General features: G+C 44.4%; 1 protein-coding gene across 1 annotated transcript in view; it reads right to left on the reverse strand.

Moving 5' to 3' along the window:
* Nucleotides 1-24,615, reverse strand: part of LOC122932828 (nectin-3-like protein) — a 56,783-nt gene that overhangs the window by 12,967 nt on the left and 19,201 nt on the right. Inside the window, exons 2-3 of the mRNA XM_044287460.1 lie at nt 13,431-13,733; nt 9,597-9,702 (exon numbers count right to left, since the gene is read on the reverse strand). Coding sequence (XP_044143395.1) covers nt 9,597-9,702; nt 13,431-13,733 — 409 coding nt within the window. The remainder of the gene's footprint in view (nt 1-9,596; nt 9,703-13,430; nt 13,734-24,615) is intronic.

Below are 24,615 nucleotides of genomic sequence, written 5' to 3' on the forward strand. Positions count from 1 at the left end.
TTATCTGGTCTTTAGATAATAAGCTGGATAACCGGCATATCACATCCCTTGGAGGCTCTCCATGTTTCGGAGGGGGGCGCAAGGCCCTATGTATTCTATCCATGGTGAGATCTCCCACAGAATCAGGGCCTACCAGCGCTGTGAACATTTCAGTCACCGCACCCCGCAAGGCCTCAGGCCCTATTTCTTCCGGCAGGCCCTTCAGCCTTAGATTATTGCGGCGACCGCGATTGTCCTGATCCTCCACCATTTCATACAGGTGATTAATGTGCGCCTGTGTTCTGTCTAGGCTGCCAGCCACTGACTTTCCACCCCTTCCACTTTCTCCTTCACTTGCCTGAGATCACGCTTAAAGTCCTGCAGGTCTTTACGGAGGGGGGAAATAGTGTCTGCCAAGAGTTCCTTCATAAACCTCCTCGATATCGGCAGGTTTTCGCCTTCCAGCTCCGGCTCATGGTCGCTTTCTCTGTCAGAGTCTGCTGAAACCTCCGACGCTGCTGGGGTTTCTGCTCTCAGCGCCATCTTGGAAGCCTGCTTGCCTCCAGCCGTGCTTTGTTTGCAGACAAATTTGTCCATTTTCCCGTGCCCGGTGCCGGGTTTGTTTGGTCCCGGAGTGTCTTTGGACCTATCTCTCAACGTCTTGCCCATTTTCTGGCTTGTAAACGCTCAATAAAAACTTGTTTTCACAGGACCCAGAGCAGAGTTCACAGCGGCATGTGTGTATCGCTCTGCTGCCAAGCTCCGCCCCCGAGGAGAGAATATTTAAAAGAAAAAAAACTGCTACAAGAGGACATAGTTTTAAATTAGAGGGGCAAAGGTTTAAAAGTAATATCAGGAAGTATTACTTTACTGAGAGTAGTGGATACATGGAATAGCCTTCCTGCAGAAGTGGTAGCTGTAAATACAGTGAAGGAGTTTAAGCATGCATGGGATAGGCATAAGGCCATCCTTCATATAAGATAGGGCCAAGGGCTATTCATAGTATTCAGTATATTAGGCAGACTAGATGGGCCAAATGGTTCTTATCTGCCGACACATTCTTTGTTTCTATGTTCACATGACTATGAAGTTCTTAGTAGCAACCAGGAAAACTGAGATTTTAGCTTTGGGTGTTACTGGAGATGGAGGCATACCACACCACATCCACGTTGCATATTTGGCATATACATTATACCAAATGTATAGATCTGCAACCTAATAGCTACCCAATTAAATAAAGTATACAGCAAGATGTGCATTCAACAGTGTACAGTACAGCGAGGAAAAAGTTATACTGACACATGTGGCCATCAGAGTGCTTCCATAGTTAAGAACCAAATGCATTCACTGTGCTCCACAAGGCACCATAATTAGGAGTTTTTCTCCCCTAAAAGCATTGCTACTTGTGTTTGTGTAGTATCAGATGGAGCATGTGTAGTGCCCTGTTGCAGGGGTACTTTAAAGTCTGGATGTTTGTGAACATTTGCCCTGTTCACACTATGCAAATACATCAACTTCTTACTTTATTTCACTACTGTTTAATACTGTGTAACTGCATTTTATATGTATTTTGCAATATATATCTTGTTCATTTGCACTGTATTTGAAATGCTCTGTAGGTTAATGAATACTGAGAGACTTTTGGGACTTTGAATGAGAAGCTGGTAACTTTCCATAGCTCCTATATGGTTTAAAGAAAGCATGTTTTGGAGGGAACAAAAGCCAGACTTGTTTACGAGCAAAACCAGACAGACTGACCTTTTGAATGTCTGGTTGAGCTCTGTTGTTATGTCTGAAAACTAGTTTTTGTCTGGAAAAACTGCTGTTTCCATAGCATCATCACGACGGCATACAAGGAGATTGAACAGAGAAAGGTTAAATACCCCCCTCCCACCACCAACACCAGTGTTTCCTGTCCCTACAGAGGACAGGGCAGAGAACGGTCTCCCTGTATGCAGGGAGAGGAAGCTAAGGAAACTTGATTCCTCTTTTTTTTTTTTTTTTTTTTCAGTTACCTTGGGAAAATCGCCGGCATCTTGCAGGCGTCCCCCTGCGCTCCCATGGTCCAGTACTAACGCTGGGCAGGGGGTGTGGGGTTTTGTCTCATCCCGGTAAATCCGGGGTCTGTTCCCTCGGCGTCGACTCCCTCCTGGCCTACTGAGGCTTCAGCTGGGTTGCGCGCCGGCACATAGTTATGACGGCGTTCAGCGTGGGGCCCGGCTTAAAGCCGAGGCCTGAACTCTAGGAAAGCGGCCCTGTCCTGGATGCTTCTGAGGATCGGCAACGGAACCCTTACCTTCCGGGAAAAGGACGAAGCATCCGGCTACAATGTCTGGGACAGAGCGGTCCCCTAGAGAGCCTGAACTGATGCTGCCTCCATCCGTGAGTCCCCTTTGGGGGTATTATTAGTTGGTAAGGGAGTCTCCTTTGATCCCCCTCTCCTGCTGTGAGGAAATGGAGGGAGGTGGGGGGGGGGAGAGTTTGTTCTCCCAGTTTAACTGTGGGTCTTCTCTCTGCTTGGTACATGGAGCTCGCCTCATCCCAGCCCCCGCCCCCCTCTCTCTCTCTCTTTTAGTGGTCCATTCCCTTATAGCTGCCTCTCCTTCCTTTTAGGTGTCTAAAGAAATCCCTCAAATGTATCTCCTGTAGTGGCAGACTTCCTGACAACTTTTCCAAGAAATTGTGCAAACATTGTATATCAAATATTGTACGGGACGAAGCACCCTCTCTAAAAGAGGAATTGAAATCTATGATACAGGAAGAGATCCGTTCATCTTTGGCCCACCTGTCCACTAATCCCCCCGATTTGCCGCAACCTAAGAGAAAGCGGGTTAGATCACCGTCCCCTTCTGACTTGGAGGCTATAGCAGACTAGAGTGTCCACTCCGCCAGATCATGGGAAGAGGGGGAAAGAGTCTCTGATTCGGACTCAGTGGATAGTGGTCGTAGATATTATTTTTCTACTGAGGATATGTCCGACCTATTAAGGGCGGTCAGGTCTACCATGGGAGTGGAGGAGGTACAACGAACCCATTCCGTACATGAGGAAATGTTTGGGGGATTGGGAGTTAAAAAAAAAAAACTTGTGTGTTTCCCATAAACGAGAGTATTAAGAATATGGTCCTTGATGAATGGGCAGACCCGGAAAGACGACTGGGAGTCTCAGCTTCGTTTAAAAATAGATTGTTATTTGATTCTGAGGAGTCCAAAATTTTCAATGAGATCCCCAAAATTGATGTTCAAGTTGCTAAAGTGAACAAAAAAACATCCCTTCCTTTTGAGGATGCCTCCCAACTCAAGGATTCTATGGATCGTAAAGCTGACAGCCTTCTCAGGAAGTCTTGGGAAGCTGCCATGTTTAATATTAAAACCAATATTGCGGCTACCTCAGTCGCCAGATCCATGTATCTTTGGTTGGGAGAATTAGAAGCCCATATAAAGGATAAAACATCTAGAGAAGAGATCCTCAATTCTCTCCCTCTTTTAAAATCTGCCACGGCCTTTCTGGCGGATGCCTCGGCCGAGTCGGTCCGAATCTCCGCCAGAGATGCAGCACTTTCCAATTTGGCCAGACGAGCCCTTTGGATGAAGACTTCTAAATTGAAACTCTGCTCTATACCCTTTTCTGGAGAATATGTGTTTGGCCCGATCATAGATAAAATTCTAGAGAAGGCCGCGGACAAAAAGAAGGGGTTTCCGGAAGATCGTCCCTTCAGGCGCCGGTTTCCTTTTCGCTCCTCCTCGAATCAAGAGAAAAGCTACAGGGGGAAAGGGAAATCGGGGCGCTGGAGTTATCCAAAAGGGGGAAGAGGAAGAGGCCAATCCTCCTCCCACCAAAAATCCTCCCATAAGCAATGACGCCAGAGTGGGGGGGGAAGATTCTCAGAATTCCTGGGGACATCAGAATCTATTTCCCAAAATCCCTGGATCTCCAAAGTAGTCGGCTCAGGCTATCAAATAGAGTGGTCTTCAAAACCCCCAAACAAATTTTCACTGACACGGTTCCAAACCAACCTTTGGCAGGGAGTCCAGAAACTTCATCAGATTAATGTAATCTCCCCAGTTCCACCTCCAGAAAGGGGCAGGGGCTACTCTTCAACATTATTTCTAATAAAGAAAAAAGAAGGCACGTTTCGAACTATCATAAACCTGAAACCATTAAACAAGTTTATTCGTTATCAGAAATTCAGGATGGAATCCCTGCCATCTACAATCCCACTTCTAAGCAAAAACGTCTTCATGTGTACAATAGACCTGCGAGACGCTTACTACCACATTCCCATTCACACACCGATTCACAGAGTTTTCTCCAGTTTGCAATCCAGGACATATCAGAGAAGATCCATCACTACCAGTTCAGAGCCCTTCCCTTCAGGATTTCATCAGCCCCGAGAATATTTACCAAGGTAGTGGTAGAGATGGTTGCCTTCGTCCGGAGGAAGGGACTTATGGTAATTCCCTATTTGGACGACTTCCTTCTGATCAGCGAAGACCTCAGTCAAATCAACTCAGATCTGAGGTATTTTCTCTCCATCCTAGACGACCTCGGGTGGATTGTAAACGAAGAAAAGTCCGTCCTCACCCCCTCGAGGAAAGTTTGTTTTTAGGCATGATTCTGGACTCCCGAAAGCAAGCGGTATTCCTACCCCTAGACAAAATAACGGTTCTTCAACAGAAAATCAGATCCTTTCAGAAAATAAGATCTTGCTCTATCAGAGAGGCGATGAGTATGCTAGGTCTATTAACATCCTGTATTCCGGCGGTTCCCTGGTGTCAAATCCACTTCAGACCTCTTCAGTCCTGGATCCTGAGTGTCTGGAACAGGTGCCAATCCTCCCTAGATCGTCAAGTGATCCCACCAACCCGGATACTGCAGTCTCTAAATTGATGGAAAAACCACGAAAACTTATCCCGGGGAACTCCCTGGCAGAAAGCTCCCCTATTACAAGTAGTAACAGACGCAAGTCTGTCCGGCTGGGGCGCAAAGGTGGGGGATCATCTATTTCAGGGCACTTGGCCACAATCAGTCAGATCCCAGTCATCAAATTTCAGGGAACTGAGAGCAGTCTGGGAAGCATTAAAGGTAGCAGAAAGAATACTGTGTCGTCATCATATAAAAGTGCTATCAGACAACACTACGGCCATTGCCTACCTTTCCCATCAAGGGGGAACACGGTCAACAACCCTTCAAGCACTGACAACAAAAATCTTTGCATGGGCAGAGCAGAAGGTGGCCTCTATATCTGCAGTCCATATGAAAGGAATACTGAATCGGGAGGCAGATTTTCTCAGCCGCCACAGGATCGATCATACGGAATGGTCCCTAGACCCAGAAACATTCAGGCTAGTGGTAGGAAAGTGGCGGATGCCCGACGTGGACCTATTCGTCACCAGGGCAAACTCAAAGGTGGAGACATTCTGTTCTTTAAACCCCAGGGACAGACCTCATGCATTGGACGCCTTCGCCATCCGTTGGCATTGGAAACTGTGCTATGCCTTCCCTCCACTTCCCTTAATTCCGAAGGTGATACAAAAAATTCACCAGGACAAGGCCACGGTAATTGTGATCGCTCCCCTATGGCCGAAGAGAAGTTGGTTCTCATCTCTCCAGAAATACTCCCTCCAGGATCCTAGGCCCCTTCCTGTGCGGGGGGATCTACTCCAGCAGGGTCCGGTTCTGCACCCAAACCCGCAGTTTTTGAAATTAGCAGCATGGATCCTGAGTCCCAAACCCTGAAACTTCAGGGCCTGTCTGACAAAGTTATTACTACCTTGAAAGCCTCCAGAAAGAATATAACTTCAGCAATCTACCTTAAAATCTGGAAACGCTTCTGTTCCTGGAGTGGGGACAAGTCTCCACATTTACATAGACCCAACATCCAAAGAATTCTGGATTTCCTACAACAGGGTTTAGACCTGGGGCTTAGACCCTCTACCCTGAAGGTCCAAATCTCAGCCCTAAGTTGTTTTTTTTGACCAAGATAAAGCTGGTCATCGTTGGATCAAAAGATTCATTAGGGCAGCTACCAGGCTCCGCCCAACAATCACCGCCCGTGTCCCTTCCTGGGATTTGAACATCGTTCTTACAGGTCTCACTCTACCACCTTTTGAGCCCATGTCTGATTGTCCAATAAAATTATTGTCCCTAAAGACTGCCTTCCTAATTGCAATAACTTCGGCCCGCAGAATAGGCGAGTTGCAAGCTCTTTCGATCAGGGAACCCTACCTCCGTGTTCTAGATGATAGAATCATTCTTCGACTGGACCCCGGTTTTCTCCCTAAAGTTGTATCCAATTTTCATCGGAGCCAGGAAATTACCCTACCTTCCTTTTGTCAACAGCCCTCTAATGACAAAGAATCCTCCTTCCACTCTCTGGATGTTAGACGGTCAGTCCTAAACTATATTGCTGTGACTGAAAAGTTTTGAAAATCCGACAACTTGCTAGTTCTCTTTGGAGGAAGGTTTAAGGTCCTCTATAGCTAGATGGCTAAAAGAAACCATTGGTCTGTGTTACCAAATACAAAATCTTGCGTGTCCAGTCAACATTAGGGCCCATTCCACTAGGGCCATGTCTTCCTCTCAGGCAGAGAGAGCTGGGGCTTCCCTGGAAGAAATCTGTCGTGCTGCCACTTGGTCCAGCACCCATACATTTATAAAACACTATCGCCTGGATCTTTCCAGATCCTCTGATCTGTCCTTCGGACGGAAAGTCCTACAGGCTGTAGCCCCCCGCTTAACTGATATATTTTTTATATCTCCTTGTATGCCGTCGTGATGATGCTATGGAAAAACCGGAATTAGTCTTACCGGTAATTCTGTTTCCATGAGATCATCACGACGGCATACAAGGAGATTGACCCCTGACCTCTGTAGGGGCAGGAACAGAGAAAGGTTAAATACCCCCCTCCCACCACCAACACCAGTGTTTCCAAAATCACACAGAGTAACCCAGTGGTGAAAAACAGTGAAAAAAGGTATTGCTTCATACCTTCTAGAGACCTTCTAAAGTAAAATTTTAAACAATAGGGAGGGAATATCGTGCCGTCGTGATGATCTCATGGAAACAGAATTACCGGTAAGACTAATTCCGGTTTTTCATTCCCATAGAGTATAAATGAAGCTGTAATGTAAGTCTATGACAGATGGGAGTTATAATATTGTAATCATTTGTGCTGCGTTTCTCCACTCCACCCCTCCCACTAGAAGGTTTTACTTCAGCTAGAAATGGCATATAAGGAAAGCAGTCAGAGCCCCTAGTGTTCTGCAGTTAAGGACCAATGCCTGGAGGGGAAGACTCTGCCAGTCTGCAAGAGTGACCAGAAGAAGACACTGTTTTGTTTTGCATCTGAATTCTTCCAGTAGCACACTGGTTTACTGCAGTCCTGACTCTCTGGACTAATTTCCCATTGGGGTGCACCACGCATTATCAACCCTTCTCGAGATTAGCAAGATGTGGTGACACCTCAAAGGTGTCCGGAAAACCCAGCATAGCATTGGGACCACCCCAAACACGACCACTGCACATGTGATATAGGGAACCTCTCAGAAAAAACATCACATATTCCTGTATGAGGTTGGAGGCTTACATGGGTGCAATATCGTTGTATAGAAGTCTATGGGTGCTGTATCATGGTTTTACACAATCCACAAGGTGTCCTGAGCTGTAATACAATTGTGTTTGTCATCTTATGTTGATATTCTCCCCTATTCTGCTGAAGGAAAATATCCTGCTCTAGTCAGGTACTATACACCACCACATACATGCCTATGGCTGCATAATATGGAACCAGACATACTTCACGTACTGCTGTACAGGTTCCACTGGCAATGCTCTGTGAGCTTAACAGCCAGGACTCTGGGAAAATACATTGTATGAAACTAGCAGATAGATTTCTACAGCTTCTGCTGATGGGTTCAGCTCACAGAGCATTGTCTAGACTGGATACAATGGTATTCACTTCCCAGCTGAGAGCAGGAGTTGCTATGGACAGGTCTGGCAGCCAGCAGAGGTCTTGAAAACTGACAATTGCATGTACAAGGTATATTACAACTTTGGAGAATCTTTCATTTACAAAGTGATTAGACTTTGTTTATATAAAACTGGAAACACCTTTATGATTAGTAATGGGTATATACAGTATTTAGAGGTCTTGTGGAGAAGGAGGTAAGTGGACCTAAAAATGCTATGGATGTGATGGACGAAGGTAAAGCGTAACAATGCAGGGAGCTCAGGAGCAATGATACATTCGTCAAATGTAAGAGAGATATCATGAAAAGGTTTGAAATATTCTTCCTAGACATTTAGGAAGAAACAGCAGACGGTGGGAAAGGAAGGAGGACATGGCCATCTACCATTGGATGGAAATTCAGGAGACCCGATACACCAACATACATGTAATGTGCATGTCCAACTATGAGTATGTGTCTCATCAAACCAGATGAAACGTTTGGCTTTCACAATTCACATTCCAGGAATGTCCTACATCAAGACTGGTGAGATAAAGCACATGTTTCTAGAAGCTGCAGAAGAAAGAGTGATGTGGTCCTCTCAGGAAGGTAGGGCAGAAGAGGCTGGTAAGGCTAAAAGGGGTGGAAATAGAGGGGGGGGGGGAAAAGAGGAAGTCATAGAAGAAACAAGACTAAAGATTCCCCATGAATACAGCCAAATACAAGGACCTCCAGAACACTACACTCTAGACAAAGGAGTTATTTTGCCACAGTACCAAAAGTCAATATTTCACCATAAGATCATGATACCAGCAGTGTAAAACATGGTGCTGGAAATATTTTAGTTACGGCCTGCTTGGCTCCATCAGTGCCTGAACATCTCACCTTCATGGAATACACTAAATTTTTTAGCATAACATTTGTCAGAAGCTTGAAGCTCCTCAGAGACAGACCTTACAAGATGGCAATGACCCTGAGCACATCAATAACTCCACCAAAGGCTGGCTAAATAACATGAAACAGAAGGCTCTTGAATGGTCACACTGAAGCTTGACTTTAAATCTAATTGAGATGTAGTAGGGCATCCCCTCTCTAGGTGGTTCGCAACATGGTTGTCTGCCTCTATGTGACTCATAACATGGCTGGCTGTCTCTACGTGACTCAGAACATGTTATCAATAACATGTCTGCCCATCTCCATCTGATTCATAACATGGATGCCCATCTCTAGTTGACTCATAAGATGGCTACCCATCTCCAGGTTGTTCATAACATTGCTATCATTCTCTAGGTGGCTCACAACATGGCTTTCTGTGCTTAGGTGATAAATAACATAGCTGCCTGTCTCTAGGTGATTCATGATACAGCAACCCATCTCTAAGAGTTTCATAACATGGCTGTCTCTAGGTGGTTCTTAATATGGCTACTTGTCTCTAGGTGGTTCATAACATGGCTGCCTGTCTCCAAGTGATTGATAACGTGGCTGCCTGTTTCTAAGTGTTTCATAACATAATGGTCTATGTCCAGGTGATTTAGAGCATGGCTGTCTGTCTCTAGATGGCATTATTTTTGCATCTGTCAGGTGAATGAGGCCCCTGTAGACTTCCTGGAGCATATGTCAAATGTAGGGCATAAATGCAATTGGAACATAGGTTCAACCTCCTGCTTACCTCCGCCAACTATACTCTGCCGGTGGGTTTGCCTCACAATGGCACAGAAAGTGCAACGAGGCATCTCCGTGGCTAAAGTCTTCAATAATTACCATGTGAGGAGCAACTAAACATAAAAAACATAAGTATTATAGTAGCTATATTCTTATACATAGAAGCAGTCTTACAGTAGTTATACCTGCGGCCCTCCATCTGTTGCAAAACTAAAACTCCCAACATGCCCTGATAGCTGTAGGCTGTTTGGCCATGCTGGGAGTTGTAGATTTGCAACGGCTGGAGGGCCGCAGGTTGGAAATCCCTGGTTTAGGCCATGTGACCTCATGTTCATATTTCACATGTATATGCAACTGATATAGGAATCAAATTATAAAGATTCACAATAATGCTCCCAACAAATAATAAATGCAAAACAAAAACCCCAAAAGAAGGGGGGAGGTAGGGAGAAAAAAACGTAACTTTTACTGGGGAATAATACTAAAAGGTACGCTGTACCATAGTATGACATACACAAACACAAAAAACTTGACTTTATAACATGTCCAGACCAGCATACCAGTTATGTACCAATCCTGAAGTGCATCTGCAGGATAGTTCAAATGTGTAGAGACACTGTCCCAGTTGATAAGAAATCCTGGTATCTGGTCAGCTGCTGTATTGGACAGGCACCGGGGAATGCTGGCCTTAGGTATCCCTCAACATGGGGGCAAGGGGCTAGGAATGCCCTACCTATCTATACAGAGCACCTGCCCCAACATGGGCGAACCTGTCCGGATACCTGGCCCTAAACCCGAGCAGTATCCCTAGTAAAACCCTGGGATATTCTTACAATGGATGCCGACTTAAAAGAAGTTCTGGGTGACTACCCCCACATAACCTACCGTCGTGGCAAGAGCCTACGGGATAGATTAGTTCATAGTCAATTTGCACCTCACACACCATGTGGCAGTTCTTTGCTCTAGAGGAGAACCAAGGGTTGCTACAAATGTGGCGGATGTATTGCACATAGTCACATTCTCACAGGGAAAACCTTTAAGAGTAACGTAACTGGTAGGGAATATTCCATTCATGATTACATTAACTGCAAAACACGGGGAGTCATCTACAACTCACTTGTGAGTGTGGCATGGAATACATTGGTAAAACTATACATGAATTCCGCAGAAGGGTAGATGAACACCTCAGTGATATCGCCATTAGGAGAGACACGCCTGTAGCCAAGCATGTTCATCGTTACCATAATGGCACAGCTCATGTCTCCTTCCTGGGCATTGACACTGTCAAACCACCCACTAGGGGCGGTAATTGGGACACGGAACTGCTCCAAAGAGAAGCCAGATGGATTTTCTACCTCAAAACCACAGCCCCAGAGGGGATTAATGAACAGCTTAATTTTAGCTGTTTTATTTGACCCTCTTTGAGTGTTTATTATGACCCATTGGGTGACTTTTACAGTCTAACCCTGGGCCAGTGCATTCTATAAATGACACATGGGTAGTAGTCTCCATCATTCCTATTTGCAGTACCCTCTCATCACTATTCCCCAGACCATCACATCTAGTTACCTCTTCCCCGTCATCCCCCCTAATAGCGGTGTTTTTTCTTGGGGGGAGAGGGTGTTTACATTTATAGCTGATTACTATCCAGTTACGCTGGGTTGTCTTATTGCTGCCCAATTAAACCTATCTTCAATTAGTAAATTGTGCTTTTAGGGGGATTTGTGTTTTTGGCTTGGGGTTTTATGTTTCGGGGGGTTGATTTCTATAGATTTTTTTCTGAGAATTGTCACCTCTAATATAATTGTCTTAATAATATCTATTTTAAACTATTATTGCCTCACTGCCTGTTCAGCATGTTATCTTGATTCACATCCTATCTAACAAGTTTCCATCTTTCCCCCTTCAGAGTGAAGGGCATTAGTTACCAAGGACGCATCATTTTCTCTTGCGTCAATTTGCTACAACCGGGATGGACTCCTCTTTTGGAGGCATCCCGATTGCTATGCACCAGGTGCGCCTCCTCCTACTAGCTCCAATCCACCCCAACTGATGTTCTACGTGACACGGAGGCCACATGATCCGGTCACATGACCGAGCAGGCGTCTCTCACGAGAAGGCACGCGGTACGGACATTTAAACCGCCGCACCAGACGCTAAATCTCCCTGACAGGCGAACCCTCTGACATCAGAGGGGCATGCTGGCATCCCGAACCCACTGGCGGGTATGCATAGAATGAGGGGCACGCCGCAGTAATTGATTTGAGGTCCACTGACCTGGTGTTCCCTCTCATATATTTTACCGTACTTTCACACTAGGGACTCTATACCGTAAAATAGCTGATCAGTTTTATCCTAATGCATTCTGAATGGAGAGCAATCCATTCAGGATGCATCAGGATGTCTTCAGTTCAGTCTTTTTGCCTTTTCAGGACGGAGATAATACCGCAGCATGCTGTGGTTCTATCTCTGTCCAAAATTCCGGAACACTTGCCGAAATGCTAGATTCGGCATGTTTTCCCATTGAAATGCATTAATGCCGGATCCGGCCCTGAGTGTTCCGGCAAAATGGAATCGGCATTGCGTTCGTCGCATGCTCAGACCGCAATAAAATAGAAAAAAAATAAATGGCGGATCTGTTTTTCAGGTTGATACCGGAGAGACAGATCTGGCATATCAATGCATTTGTCATATGGATCAGGATCCTGATCCGTCTGACAAATGCAATCTTTTTGAATATTTTGACAGATCCTCTGCCGCAAGTGTGAAAGTAGCCTTAGTCCACTCTTCCCCCTTTCATGTCCCCTTATTTTGGGCATTGATTCAGGATTATACACCTTATATATCCTGCATATTGATCTTGCTTGATACCCTAACTACCAAGTGTCCCCTGACGAGTTATCAGACGAAATGTGGCACCTTGGGATTTTCCATTAGGGTTTTACTAGGGATACTGCTCGGGTTTAGGGCCAGGTATCCGGACGGGGTCGCCCATGTTGGGGCGGGTGCTCTATATAGATAGGTAAGGCATTCCTAGCCCCTTGCCCCCAAGTTGAGGGATACCTAAGGCCAGCATTCCCCGATGCCTGTCCAATACAGCAGCTGACCAGATACCAGGATTTCTTATCAACTGGGACTGTGTCCCTACACATTCGAACTATCCTGCAGATGCTCTTCAGGATTGGTACATAACCGGTATTCTGGTCTGGACATGTTATTGAGTCAAGTTTTTTGTGTTTGTGTATGTCATACCATGGTACAGAGTACCTTTTAGTATTATTCACCAGTAAAAGTTAAGTTTTATCTCCCTTCTTTTGGGATTTTTGTTTTGTGCTCATACTTCACATGGCCTAGGCGCAGCTCAGCCCCATTGAAGTGCATAGGGCTGAGCTGCAATACCAAGGACAGCCACTATACAATGTACGTCATTGTGCTTGGTGAGCAGAAAGAAGGCTGCGGCGGGAGTGTCGGTCCTCATCAGTTCAAAAATACCGGAAAACCCCTTTAGTAAGGGTCCATTCACACATCCGCAGTGTTTTTCGGATCTGCAAAACACTGGGCCGGCACCCCAATAGAAATGCCTATTCTTGTCCGCAGCTACGGACAAGAATAGGACATGCTCTATTTTTTAGCAGAGCCGCGGACTGGAAGTTTGGATCCCGGGACCGGAAATGCGTATAGCACACTGTGCGCTGTCCGCATCTTTTTCGTCTGCATTGAAAATAAATGAGTCCCCGCCCATTCCGCATAATTGCGGAACGGATCCAGACCCAAAGTGCGGACGTCTGAATGGAGCCTAATTGCAATAAGATTTTCCCAGTATTACTCGATTCTTGCTTACAGTGAATGTTCTGCATTGTGAATGTCCGCTCGTCCTTGAACATCCCATCTAGTACGACAATGCATTTCACATTCATTCGATACATTTTCCACTTCGGAATCATTTTCAGCTCGCTGCGGGTGGTCGCGGTGCCGTTATCATGTCTTGTTTCTGTTTCTTCTACGCTATGGGGCAGATCGTCCGTCCTCCAGGCAATTGTAACATTTTGCTTGGCTGCAGCGACAATACAGGTTGCCACAGTTTGCTCCAGACAACCAACCACAACCGGACCCTGGGAAGGAAACACCCAGATATCTGGAAAACCTATAAAAGGGTGATGATCAGTAAAACCAAGGTTAGACACGAATTTGTCACATGGCACCTATGCAAATCTCTAGACTCACACAGTATGTCCAATTTCCCTTAATCCTAAATCTTCCACCCAGTTATAGAGTTACATTTCCAGATGCCTGCAGCCACCACTAGGGGAAGCTCTCTTTATAAAATGTATACATACTGTAGATCTCAGTAATAACAGTATGCAGTAATCTACTTTAGCTTCCATAACATACAGAGAATTTGAGTTTTGTTAACACAGGCCACAAGAAGGGGGTGAGGAAGAGGAAACAGATGTATAATAGAGGGAAGAGCACATTGTATTGAAATGCTATTTAGGGCAAGTCCCACTCACCGTAAATAGTTGTGCTGAGGGCACAACAGCCTTAGGGCTCATGCACATGAGCGAGTGTGCCCCGTGCCCGTATTGACTTGAATAGGTCCGCAATCCTCAAGATAAGGAGAGTCATGGAATGGAAGCCCACAGAAGCCCTACGAAGCACTTCTGTGGGATTTCAGTACGTGCCTCCACACCGCAAAAATATAGAATGTCCTATTTTTTTGCTGTGAGGACAGTCTCTTGCGGATCGGAGACCCTTTCAAGTCAATTGGTCCGCATGCACGCGGACGGTGCCTGTGCATTGCGGACCACTATTTGCAGTCCGCAGCACAGGAACGGGGCACGCTCGTGTACGTGGTTGGCGGGAGGTCATCTGGTTACAGCACACAGTCCCCGCCAGTCTCCTGAAACAAGGCCAGAAGATGCAGGTAAAAAATAGGGAATTTTTGGCAGCATTAACTCAATGTCAAACTCCATTGTTGAACTTGCAACCATCCGCTTTTATTGTGACTAGGGATGAGCGAATAAATTTTATTCGCATAAAACTTTGTTCTAATACTGTACGGAGCAGGAGCCATGTACAGTATTAGATAGTATTGTCTCCAATAAGCCGAAATTATTGCTTCGCGAAGTCTTGCAAGACTTCGCGCAATAACTTCATAAATTAATTTCTACTGTAAAAAAACATTTCCCAAACTCTGGTTTGGTTTCATGTGGTACCTTTGAACCGAACCCGAGTTCGGGAAATGGTTCTTTACAGTCCAAATTAATTAATTAAGTTAGTGCACGAAGTTTCGCGAGACTTCTCAAAGCAATAACTTTGGCTCATCTGAGCCAATACATTCTAATACTGTACGGAGCTCCTGCTCCGTACAGTATTAGAACAAATAATTAGAACAAAGTCGATTCGCTCATCCCTAATTATGACAATGTATTTACTACACATCTGGGGACTGCAACGGTCCCTTCTTCAGGTATTTTACAACATGGCACAGTTAAATAAATAAAAAAAAAATTTACTTCAGCAAATAGCATTTATCATGTAGAGAACGTTAATACCAGGCACTTACTAATGTACTGTGATTGTCCATATTGCTTCCTTTGCTGGATTCATTTTTCCATCCCATTATACACTGCTCGATTCCATGGTTATGACCACTCTGCAATCCATCAGTGGTGGCCGTGCTTGCATGCTATAGTGAAAAGCACTAGCTTATGTGCGCTCCCACGGTCCTTGTCACCAGAGAGGCCGGTGCTTTTTTCGTACAGTGTCCAATCACGACCACTGCTGCTGGATTGCAGGGTGGACGTAACCATGGAAACAAGCAGTGTATAATGTGATGGAAAAAGGAATCCAGCCAGCAAAGGTAGCAATATGGACAATCACAATACATTAGTAAGCGACTTGTACTCACTTTCTCTACATGATAAATGCTATTTGCTGAAGTGAGACAGCCGGTTTAAGTTTAAAAAGGCACTTTATTTTTTGAAAATGATTCTGAAATATTCATCCTTTTTAGTGTAATACAATGGCATTTTGCCAGATTTCCCCAGCTTTCCTGGTGGGAAAATGAGTGGAATGTTATGACAAGACAGTGCAATATAAAATCTCATTATATCGTTACACAGTAAGTTATACTCACTGATATAGATATTCTCCTTAGTACTTAGATTAAGTAAAGAGCTGCAATGCTAAAACTGGCCACAAGGGGGATCAGCACAATACCTAAAGGCAAAGTTGGCTATAAGTACCGCTAGAAACAAATGTAACAATTAGAAAATAATCTTTGGCTAAGGATACTAGAGATTGTTACATTGTATCTCTTATTGATCTTTCAACATTTATTTCAGTTTCTATCGTTATATTTTTTTGCATATCCTCCCCTCTTCTACTGCCTTTTTAACATTTTTTTTTTCAAAGCGTTTGTTCAGCCTGTTTATATTGAAGACCTATGCTGAGGATAGGTCATCATTATCTGATTGGCGGGTCTGACACCTGGCAACCCCGCTGATCAGCTATTTGAAGAGGAGGTGGAGCTCCATGCGAGCGCTGTTTCCTCTTCATTACACTGCCTGTCACCTCCCCTGGAGCAGTCGGGGGTCCACCACCAATGAGGCAAGGTGAGGCGATCGCCTCAGGCAGCACCAGGTAGGGGCAAGAGGGGGGCAGCCGAAGGGCCATGGTCTAAATGGAAGGAATTAGGTTAAGAAATTAGCATTGGGGAGAGGGGGCGCCCTTTCAGTTTTCGCCTCAGGCAGCAGAAAGGCTAAGTGCACCCATGGGAGCAGTGGCATAGCGTAATTACAAGAACTCCTCTATTCAAGTGAATGGAGCGAGTACTCGTCATTGCACTGCTCCTCTGAGAAGACGTCCAGTGTAATGAAGAGGAAGTAGCGCTCTCATGGAGCTCCGCCTCCTCTTCAAACAGCTGATCAGTGGGGGTCTCAGGTATCAGACCTTCACCGACATGTACAGTCTCAAAACACATATTGCCGCCACATAGTCCCCATTTTTTTACCTCCTTAAACTGAAGCATAAGAAAACTATAAATCCCTTTATACTCGTTCGCTGCCAGTACCTTACATGTGCGGCGCTAGAGCAATGTGTAAACATGGCACCCGCTCGCACGTGCAAACAGCAGAGACCTGCGGCTAATTACCGTGACTTTCGATGCAGTAGATGCTTTAGATGCAGTGACCAAGTGAGATCACGGCATCTAAATGCGCAAAAACCCAGAAGCTTGCGCTTCCGGACTTCCTACCAATGCCCCATGTGGCCAATTGAGCCATCGGTACTTGCACTGAATAAAAGTGTTCATGCTGCAATTATTATTTTGGCCACCAGATGGCAGGCCAGTATAAGAAATGAGCAATATTAAGTTTAAATGGCATTTTAAAAATCCCTGATAGAACAAAATAAAAAATGAAAAAACATAATTTATAGGCTCATATATGAGGCACAAAATCATCACAAACATTTTTTTTTCAAATGTTAAAAAAAATATATAAAAAAGTTTAAATCACCCCCCTTTCCGTAGAATTAAAAAAATAAATACCTGAATAATAATAAATATAAAATAAATATAAACATTATGGGTATCACCACAACCAAAAATGCCCATACTATTAAAAAAGAAAAAAAAATCCAATATGGCGAATGGAGTAACGGAAAAAAGGGTCAAAATAGCCGATTTGCCATTTTTTCATTGCTTCTCTTACCCCAAAAAATGTAATAAAATGTGATCAAAAAGACACGCACACTCCAAAATGGTATCAATAAAACTAAAGATTGTTCCACATGAAATGAGCCCCTAAACAGCTCAGTACACATAAGTATAAAAAAGTTATGGGGTCAGAATATGGTGATGTAAGATTTTTTTTTTTTAGCAAAGTTTACATCTATTTTTACACTATTCAGACATAAAGAACTTATACATATGGGGTATCGTTGTAATTGTAATGACCCAGAGAATGAAGGGCATGGGTTCGGTTTGTCATAAACAAAACGCTGTGGGAACAAAACCCATAAACAGTGGAGGAATTGCGTATTTTTTCCGATTCCACCCCATTTGGAATTTTTTTTACCGCTTCCCAGTACATTTCATGCCATAATTAATGGTGGCATTAGAAAGTACAACCTGTCCTGCAAAAAATAAGCCCTCATACAGCTATGTAACCGGAAATATAAAAAAGTTATGGCTCAAGGAAAATAGGGAAAAAGGAAAAATTAAAATGAAAAAACCTCTGGTATCCTAAGGGTTAACACAGTGAATGTTTGAGGGCATTTTACATGGAACAGTTTTTCACCGTATTTTTTGTATGGTCCATTTATATATTTGTATAGTTTAATCATGTTCCCCCTCTAAGGCTACGTTCACATTTGCGTTCAGAGCGGATCCGTCTGCATTATATTGGAAAAAAAAAATCAAAGGGTGAAAGTAGCTGCAGACGGATCGGTCCAGACTTTACATTGAAAGTCAATGGGGGACGGATACGCTTGAAATTGAGCCATATTGTGTCAACTTCAAACGGATCCGTCCCCATTGACTTACATTGTAACTCTGGACGGATCCGTTTGCCTTCGCACGGCCAGGCGGACACGAAAACGCTGCAAGCAGCGTCCGGGGGTCCGCCTGCTGAGCGGAGTGGAGGCCAAACGGTGCCAGACTGATGCAGTCTGAGCGGATCCGCATCCACTCAGAATGCATTAGGGCTGGACGGATGCGTTCGGGGGCTGCTTGTGAGAGCCTTCAAACAGAGCTCACAAGCGGACACCCGAACGCTAGTGTGAAAGTAGCCTTAGACGTCTCTTCTCAAGACTAAATTAATTTCAATTCTTTTAATCTTTCTTCATAACTAAGACACTCCATTCCCCTTATCAGTTTAGTTGCTCTCCTCTGTTCTTTTTCCAGCTGCAGAGCGTCCTTTCTATGGACTGGTGCCCAGAACTGGACTGCGTATTCCAGATGAGGCCGCACCAACGCTTTTTAAAGTGGTAATATTACATCCCTGCCCCGCGAGTCCATGCCTCGTTTAATGCATGACAATATCCTGGTGGCCTTAGAAGCAGCTGGTTGACATTGTATACTATAATTTAATCTGCCATATACAAGGACCCCCAAATCCTTCTTTATAAGTGACTCTCCCAGTGTTACATCCCCTAGATACCAGTGTTATATCCCCTACCAAGATGCAGAACTTTACATTTATCCCCATTGAACCTCATTTGCCAAGTTGATGCCCAATCATTCAGAGTGTTCAAGTCAGCTTGTAGTATATGGATATCTTCAATAGACTGTATAGTACTACAGACCGTAGTTTTCGCCCTATAAGACGCAGCTTGGTTTTAGAGGAGGATAATAAGAAAAATATATTTTTCATTACACCTCAGGTCAGGTCAGCCCTTGATTGGCACCAGAACCAACTGAATCGAGTGCGGTTCTCCACTCCATTATATACACCTCAGTTTAGACCACCAGTCAGACCACCAATGTTAATCAGACCCCAATAAGATCTCAGATCAGACCCCAAATCATACGTCAGCTCAGACCCCAATGTAAATGACCCCCAATCAGACCTTAGATAAGAGCCCCATGCCTTTCATCAGCCCCATATCAGCCCCTATGCCTCTTATCATCCTCATATCAGCCCCTATGCCTCTCCTCAGCCCCTATGCCTCTCATTAGCACCCATATCAGTCCTTATGCCTCTTATTAGCCCCCATTATTATCCTTATGCCTCTCATCATCCCCCATTATCAGCCATTATGCCTCTCATCATCCCTATTGCAGCCTCCCATATCCGATCAGCCCCAAGCAGCCTCATGTTTTATAACACTTACCTCTCCTGCTCCTGGATGCCACCGCTCCTCACCGCACGTGATCTTTTTCCTCCTGCTGTCGGCTGTGCTGTGAACTGGCGCACACAGCGTGAGGTCCACAGCGCCTTTTGCGCTGTGCGCAGCCACTGCACAGCCGACAGCCGAGGACGCGGAAGCGGTGATTACAGAGCCTTCACTGCTTTCTGGTCCTCCGGTACTAATGAGTGCTTCCATAATGGAAGCGCTCATTAGTATTCACCCCATAAGATGCAGGAGCATTTTCCCCCCACTTTCGGGGGAAAGAAATGCATCTTATGGGGCGAAAAGTATGGTAGCTTTGAGTCATCTGCAAAAATAGGGCCCAGCACTGAACCTTGGGGTCACCACTTATAATCTGGGACCATTCTGAATAGGAATCAGTGACCACAACTCTCTGGACACGGTCCTTTCAGCCAGTTTTCAATCCAATTACAAACTATACTTTCCAAGCCTATGGACCTTACTTTACCTATTAAACGTCTATGAGGGACAGTATAAAAAGCCTTTGCAAAATTCAGAAACACTACATCAACAGCCGCCCCTCTGTCCAGGCTACTACTCACCTCCACATAAAAACAAATCAGGTTAGTCTGACAACTTCTATGATTGGTAAACCCATGCTGGTTATCACTTATATTATTAATAGTCAGATACTCCTGTATATAGTCCCTTAAGAGTCCTTCAAACATTTTTCCCACAACAGAAGTTAAACTAACTGGTCTATAATTACCTGTGGAGGACCTAGATCCTTTTTTGAATATGGGCCCCACGTTTGCCTTGCGCCAATCACTTGGCACTGTACCAGTACCTAGAGAATCTCTTAAAATTATAAACAGGGACACAACAAACTGGCCCATAAAGTGGTCTTGCAGCAAGTTGAGGAATCTTCTCCCCTTTGCGGTTGAGGCAGAACCATGACCCAAAGTGCCCCAGACAAAAGCCCAAACCATTAAGTATTTATATCATGCTAAATGTAATGGCTATATGTAATTTTTCTAATCTGTTCACCATGACGTTCCCCTGAGGAGCTTCCTCAGACCTGCTGTGTGGGCGGAGCAGCTGTAAAGTGAAAGTAAATATCCCAGCATGCATTGCAGCAAGTATCTTCAGAAGAGTAGTCACATGACATCCCCGCCCACCTCTGTTCCTATAGAGACAAGAGCCCTTCATACTTCTGCACAGACACAGCAATAGAAAGCACACCCCAGTCCCAGCAGTAAAGAGAGGTCACTTCACTGGCGGTTGCCACCTTCAAACGGTTGTAGTTTAAAAATGATAAATCCTACAGCAAATAGCTTTATATTGGGAGAATCACAAGACCCAGACCTACATTTTGATGCATAGTATGTCTCTGAAATATAAAAAATGAAGGCACAGTCGCAGTTTAGAAATTGCCCTTCAAATTTGAGGTGGCTAGAGTGGAGTTTCAATGAATTTCAATGGGCGGCAGAGTTGCAAACAAATGGTTATATTGTGAAAACTATCAGGATTTTTAGTGTCAGCAGGGATAGCTGAACGTTTTGATATAAGATTTGTGTAGTTGGGCTTGAAAATGAGGGAGTGGTGGCAGTTTAGATATCATGTCCTGATTTTTCAGCTCGCACTCTAGCTTTGAACATTCCGCCATTCATTCCTATGGGACCAATTTCGCTACAAAAACGCTGATATTTCGTGAACCATTCGGCGAAACCTTCCACAAAGTAATAGCACACCAATCAGTAACAATCCGCACGTTTCGGTATATTACTGTCTATGTAGTGTAAAAACTGTGGGAGGAGTTAGGGTGGTAAATTTGGCTATTATAATAATAATAATATATATGTGAGATAACAGTAAGTGGTCTTGCCATGCAAGAACACTAAATTACAATTACCTGTAAAGTGAATATCCAGGATTTTTGGTTACCTTGGTTGTTTGTATGTAACAGGTTCTTCTTACCAGCAGTTCTATTTTTTATCGGTGTATAGTTCAGCCCAGTCTTCTCCCTACTTTCCTCACTAACCCCAGCCCCCACTAAATCCCCACTATCCCCTCCTATATCCCACTCTCTATCTACACTATCTACCCCCTTATTAGTATGACCCCCACCCTCCCCCCAGATCCTAGTTTAAGAGCTCCTCCAGCCATCCGCATGAGTCCCAGCACTTAGCCACCTATACATCTGATTCTTTACTGACCTTGCACTTGGAGATCATCCTTATACTCTAATACCATCCATGGGAGTTTAGAGAGGACTTGTTTGTAGATACCCTCATCAGCCAGGGTGACATTAGGTATCTCGATGGATCCATCATTTAGGAATTTCACTCTACATACAAATGAAGTCAGGCATCTGGCCTCCATGCCAGACGTATAAGTGAGAAAACATTTTATCTTTTCCGCCCACTTGCTTTAACCAGGTGGTCTCCTTTATCCCTGGCAAGGTTCCAGGAAGTTCTGCACTTTATGGAGACATCCTTAGATGTTCCCATAGCACGATTATGACTTCATAGCATCCTCCTCTTACCTGGACTGGCAGGAGACACTGGAGCAGTAGCACCGCATAACTCTGCTGGATGACAACCGAAGAACCCCAACTCACTTGATTGACGTCCTTCTTCTCTGCATTGTCCTCATAATCCTGCGCCTGTGCCGTCACGTTTAGTATTCGGGTGCTGCCAGCTTCCTCACTGTGCCTGCGCTGATTATGTCACAGGCCTGCCGGAGACCTCAATCAAGTGGACCTGGGCGTGCCAAAAGGCAAGTAGACCGAGCCTCTAGGTGCTGCATAAACACCCTCATAGCACCTAGAGGCTTCATTAGCATATTATAAAAGTCTGTTTTTTAAGAGAAGGCGGCAGGCAGGGAGTTAACAAACATACTTTTATGTACTGCGGACATTAGCCCATCGCTAATGTCAGTCAGCTACATAACGATTTTTCCCATGACAGAGACCCTTTAAATCATTGGTGGCAGTGGCCACAGTGTCCCCTCTCCCCTCTCCATTGGTGGTGCAGTGGCAGTTCCAATCGGAGCCCCAGAAGTGTAATCGCAGGGCTTCGATTGGTTACCATGGCCACCAGGATGCTACTGAAGCCCTGGCTGCCATGGTAATCTCCTCGCTGCTGTGTGTACTATATTAGGGTGAATAGGACAAGGGATCAAAAGATCCCAGGTTCTAGCCCCTAAGGGGGAATCAGTTATTAAATAAAAAGTAAAAAAAAACACACCAAAATATTAAGTATAAATCACCCCCTTTCCCAATTTTACATATAAAATATATAAACAATAAATAAATAAACATATTGCATATCGCCGCGTCTGAAAAGTACAAACTATTAAAATATAGAAAAAATCTCCTATGCGGCGAACGCTGTAACAGAAAAAATAAAAATAAATAAAAACCGCACAATTCGCTATTTTTTAGTCACCTTGTCCCCCCAGAAATAGGATAGGACTGTTTGATTATGTGCCGGACATTCCATAAAATGCGGAATGCACGCGGCTTTCTTGGTGATTTTTTTTGCCCACATTGTACACTCTCACTGTAGAAATGTCCACATATTAGATATGCCCACATCCTGCCCGCACAGTACCTATGCTCCCTTTTAGTAGTGGCACCTACGTTAATTTAACAAAAGAAAAACCCACTAAATACTGAGGCAGCATTCCCCCAATGATCTTCTCGCCAGCAGACACACTGCGTTGCTGCGTAGTATGTTTAGGGGAGGAGCAGAGGCTAATTCCTGGGCCTGCACCGCTTCTCCTACACAGCCCAGCGGTGCGATCTATGTGTAACCGCATTGTGTCTGTTGGGGAGCTCTGACAGCTCCCTGCTTCTCTATTGAAGTTAAAGGGGTATTCCGGTTACTATAAATACAGTATAACTTATGTTTTAGACTAATTCATCATCAATAATTACCTAATATAATGTAAATTTCACATATTTACCATTCAGTAGTTATAAAAGTAGTTTTCTTCCTCTGCTACCCACTGTGTTTACTCATACAAACCGGATTCCAAAAAAGTTGGGACACTAAACAAATTGTGAATAAAAACTGAATGCAATGATGTGGAGATGGAAAATGTCAATATTTTATTTGTAATAGAACGTAGATGACAGATCAAACGTTTAATCTGAGTAAATGTATCATTTTAAAGGAAAAATACGTTGATTCAAATTTTCACGGTGTCAACAAATCCCCAAAAAGTTGGGACAAGTAGCAATAAGAGGCTGGAAAAAGTAAATTTGAGCATAACGAAGAGCTGGAAGACCAATTAACACTAATTAGGTCAATTGGCAACATGATTGGGTATAAAAAGAGCTTCTCAGATTGGCAGTGTCTCTCAGAAGCCAAGATGGGTAGAGGATCACCAATTCCCGCAATGTTGCGCAGAAAGATAGTGGAGCAATATGAGAAAGGTGTTACCCAGCGAAAAATTGCAAAGACTTTGCATCTATTAACATCAACTGTGCATAACATCATCCGAAGATTCAGAGAATCTGGAACAATCTCTGTGCGTAAGGGTCAAGGCCGTAAAACCATACTGGATGCCCGTGATCTCCGGGCCCTTAAACGACACTGCACCACAAACAGGAATGCTACTGTAAAGGAAATCACAGAATGAGCTCAGGAATACTTCCAGAAACCATTGTCAGTGAACACAATCCACCGTGCCATCCGCCGTTGCCAGCTGAAACTCTACAGTGCAAAGAAGCCATTTCTAAGCAAGATCCACAAGCTCAGGCGTTTTCACTGGGCCAGGGATCATTTAAAATGGAGTGTGGCAAAATGGAAGACTGTTCTGTGGTCAGACGAGTCACGATTCAAAGTTCTTTTTGGAAATCTGGGACGCCATGTCATCCGGACCAAAGAGGACAAGGACAACCCAAGTTGTTATCAACGCTCAGTTCAGAAGCCTGCATCTCTGATGGTATGGGGTTGCATGAGTGCGTGTGGCATGGGCAGCTTGCATGTCTGGAAAGGCACCATCAATGCAGAAAAATATATTCAGGTTCTAGAACAACATCTGCTCCCATCCAGATGTCATCTCTTTCAGGGAAGACCCTGCATTTTTCAACAAGATAATGCCAGACCACATTCTGCATCAATCACAACATCATGGCTGCGTAGGAGAAGGATCCGGGTACTGAAATGGCCAGTCTGCAGTCCAGATCTTTCACCTATAGA

This window comes from Bufo gargarizans, chromosome 3, assembly GCF_014858855.1.
Source record: "Bufo gargarizans isolate SCDJY-AF-19 chromosome 3, ASM1485885v1, whole genome shotgun sequence".
Taxonomy (NCBI): domain Eukaryota; kingdom Metazoa; phylum Chordata; class Amphibia; order Anura; family Bufonidae; genus Bufo; species Bufo gargarizans.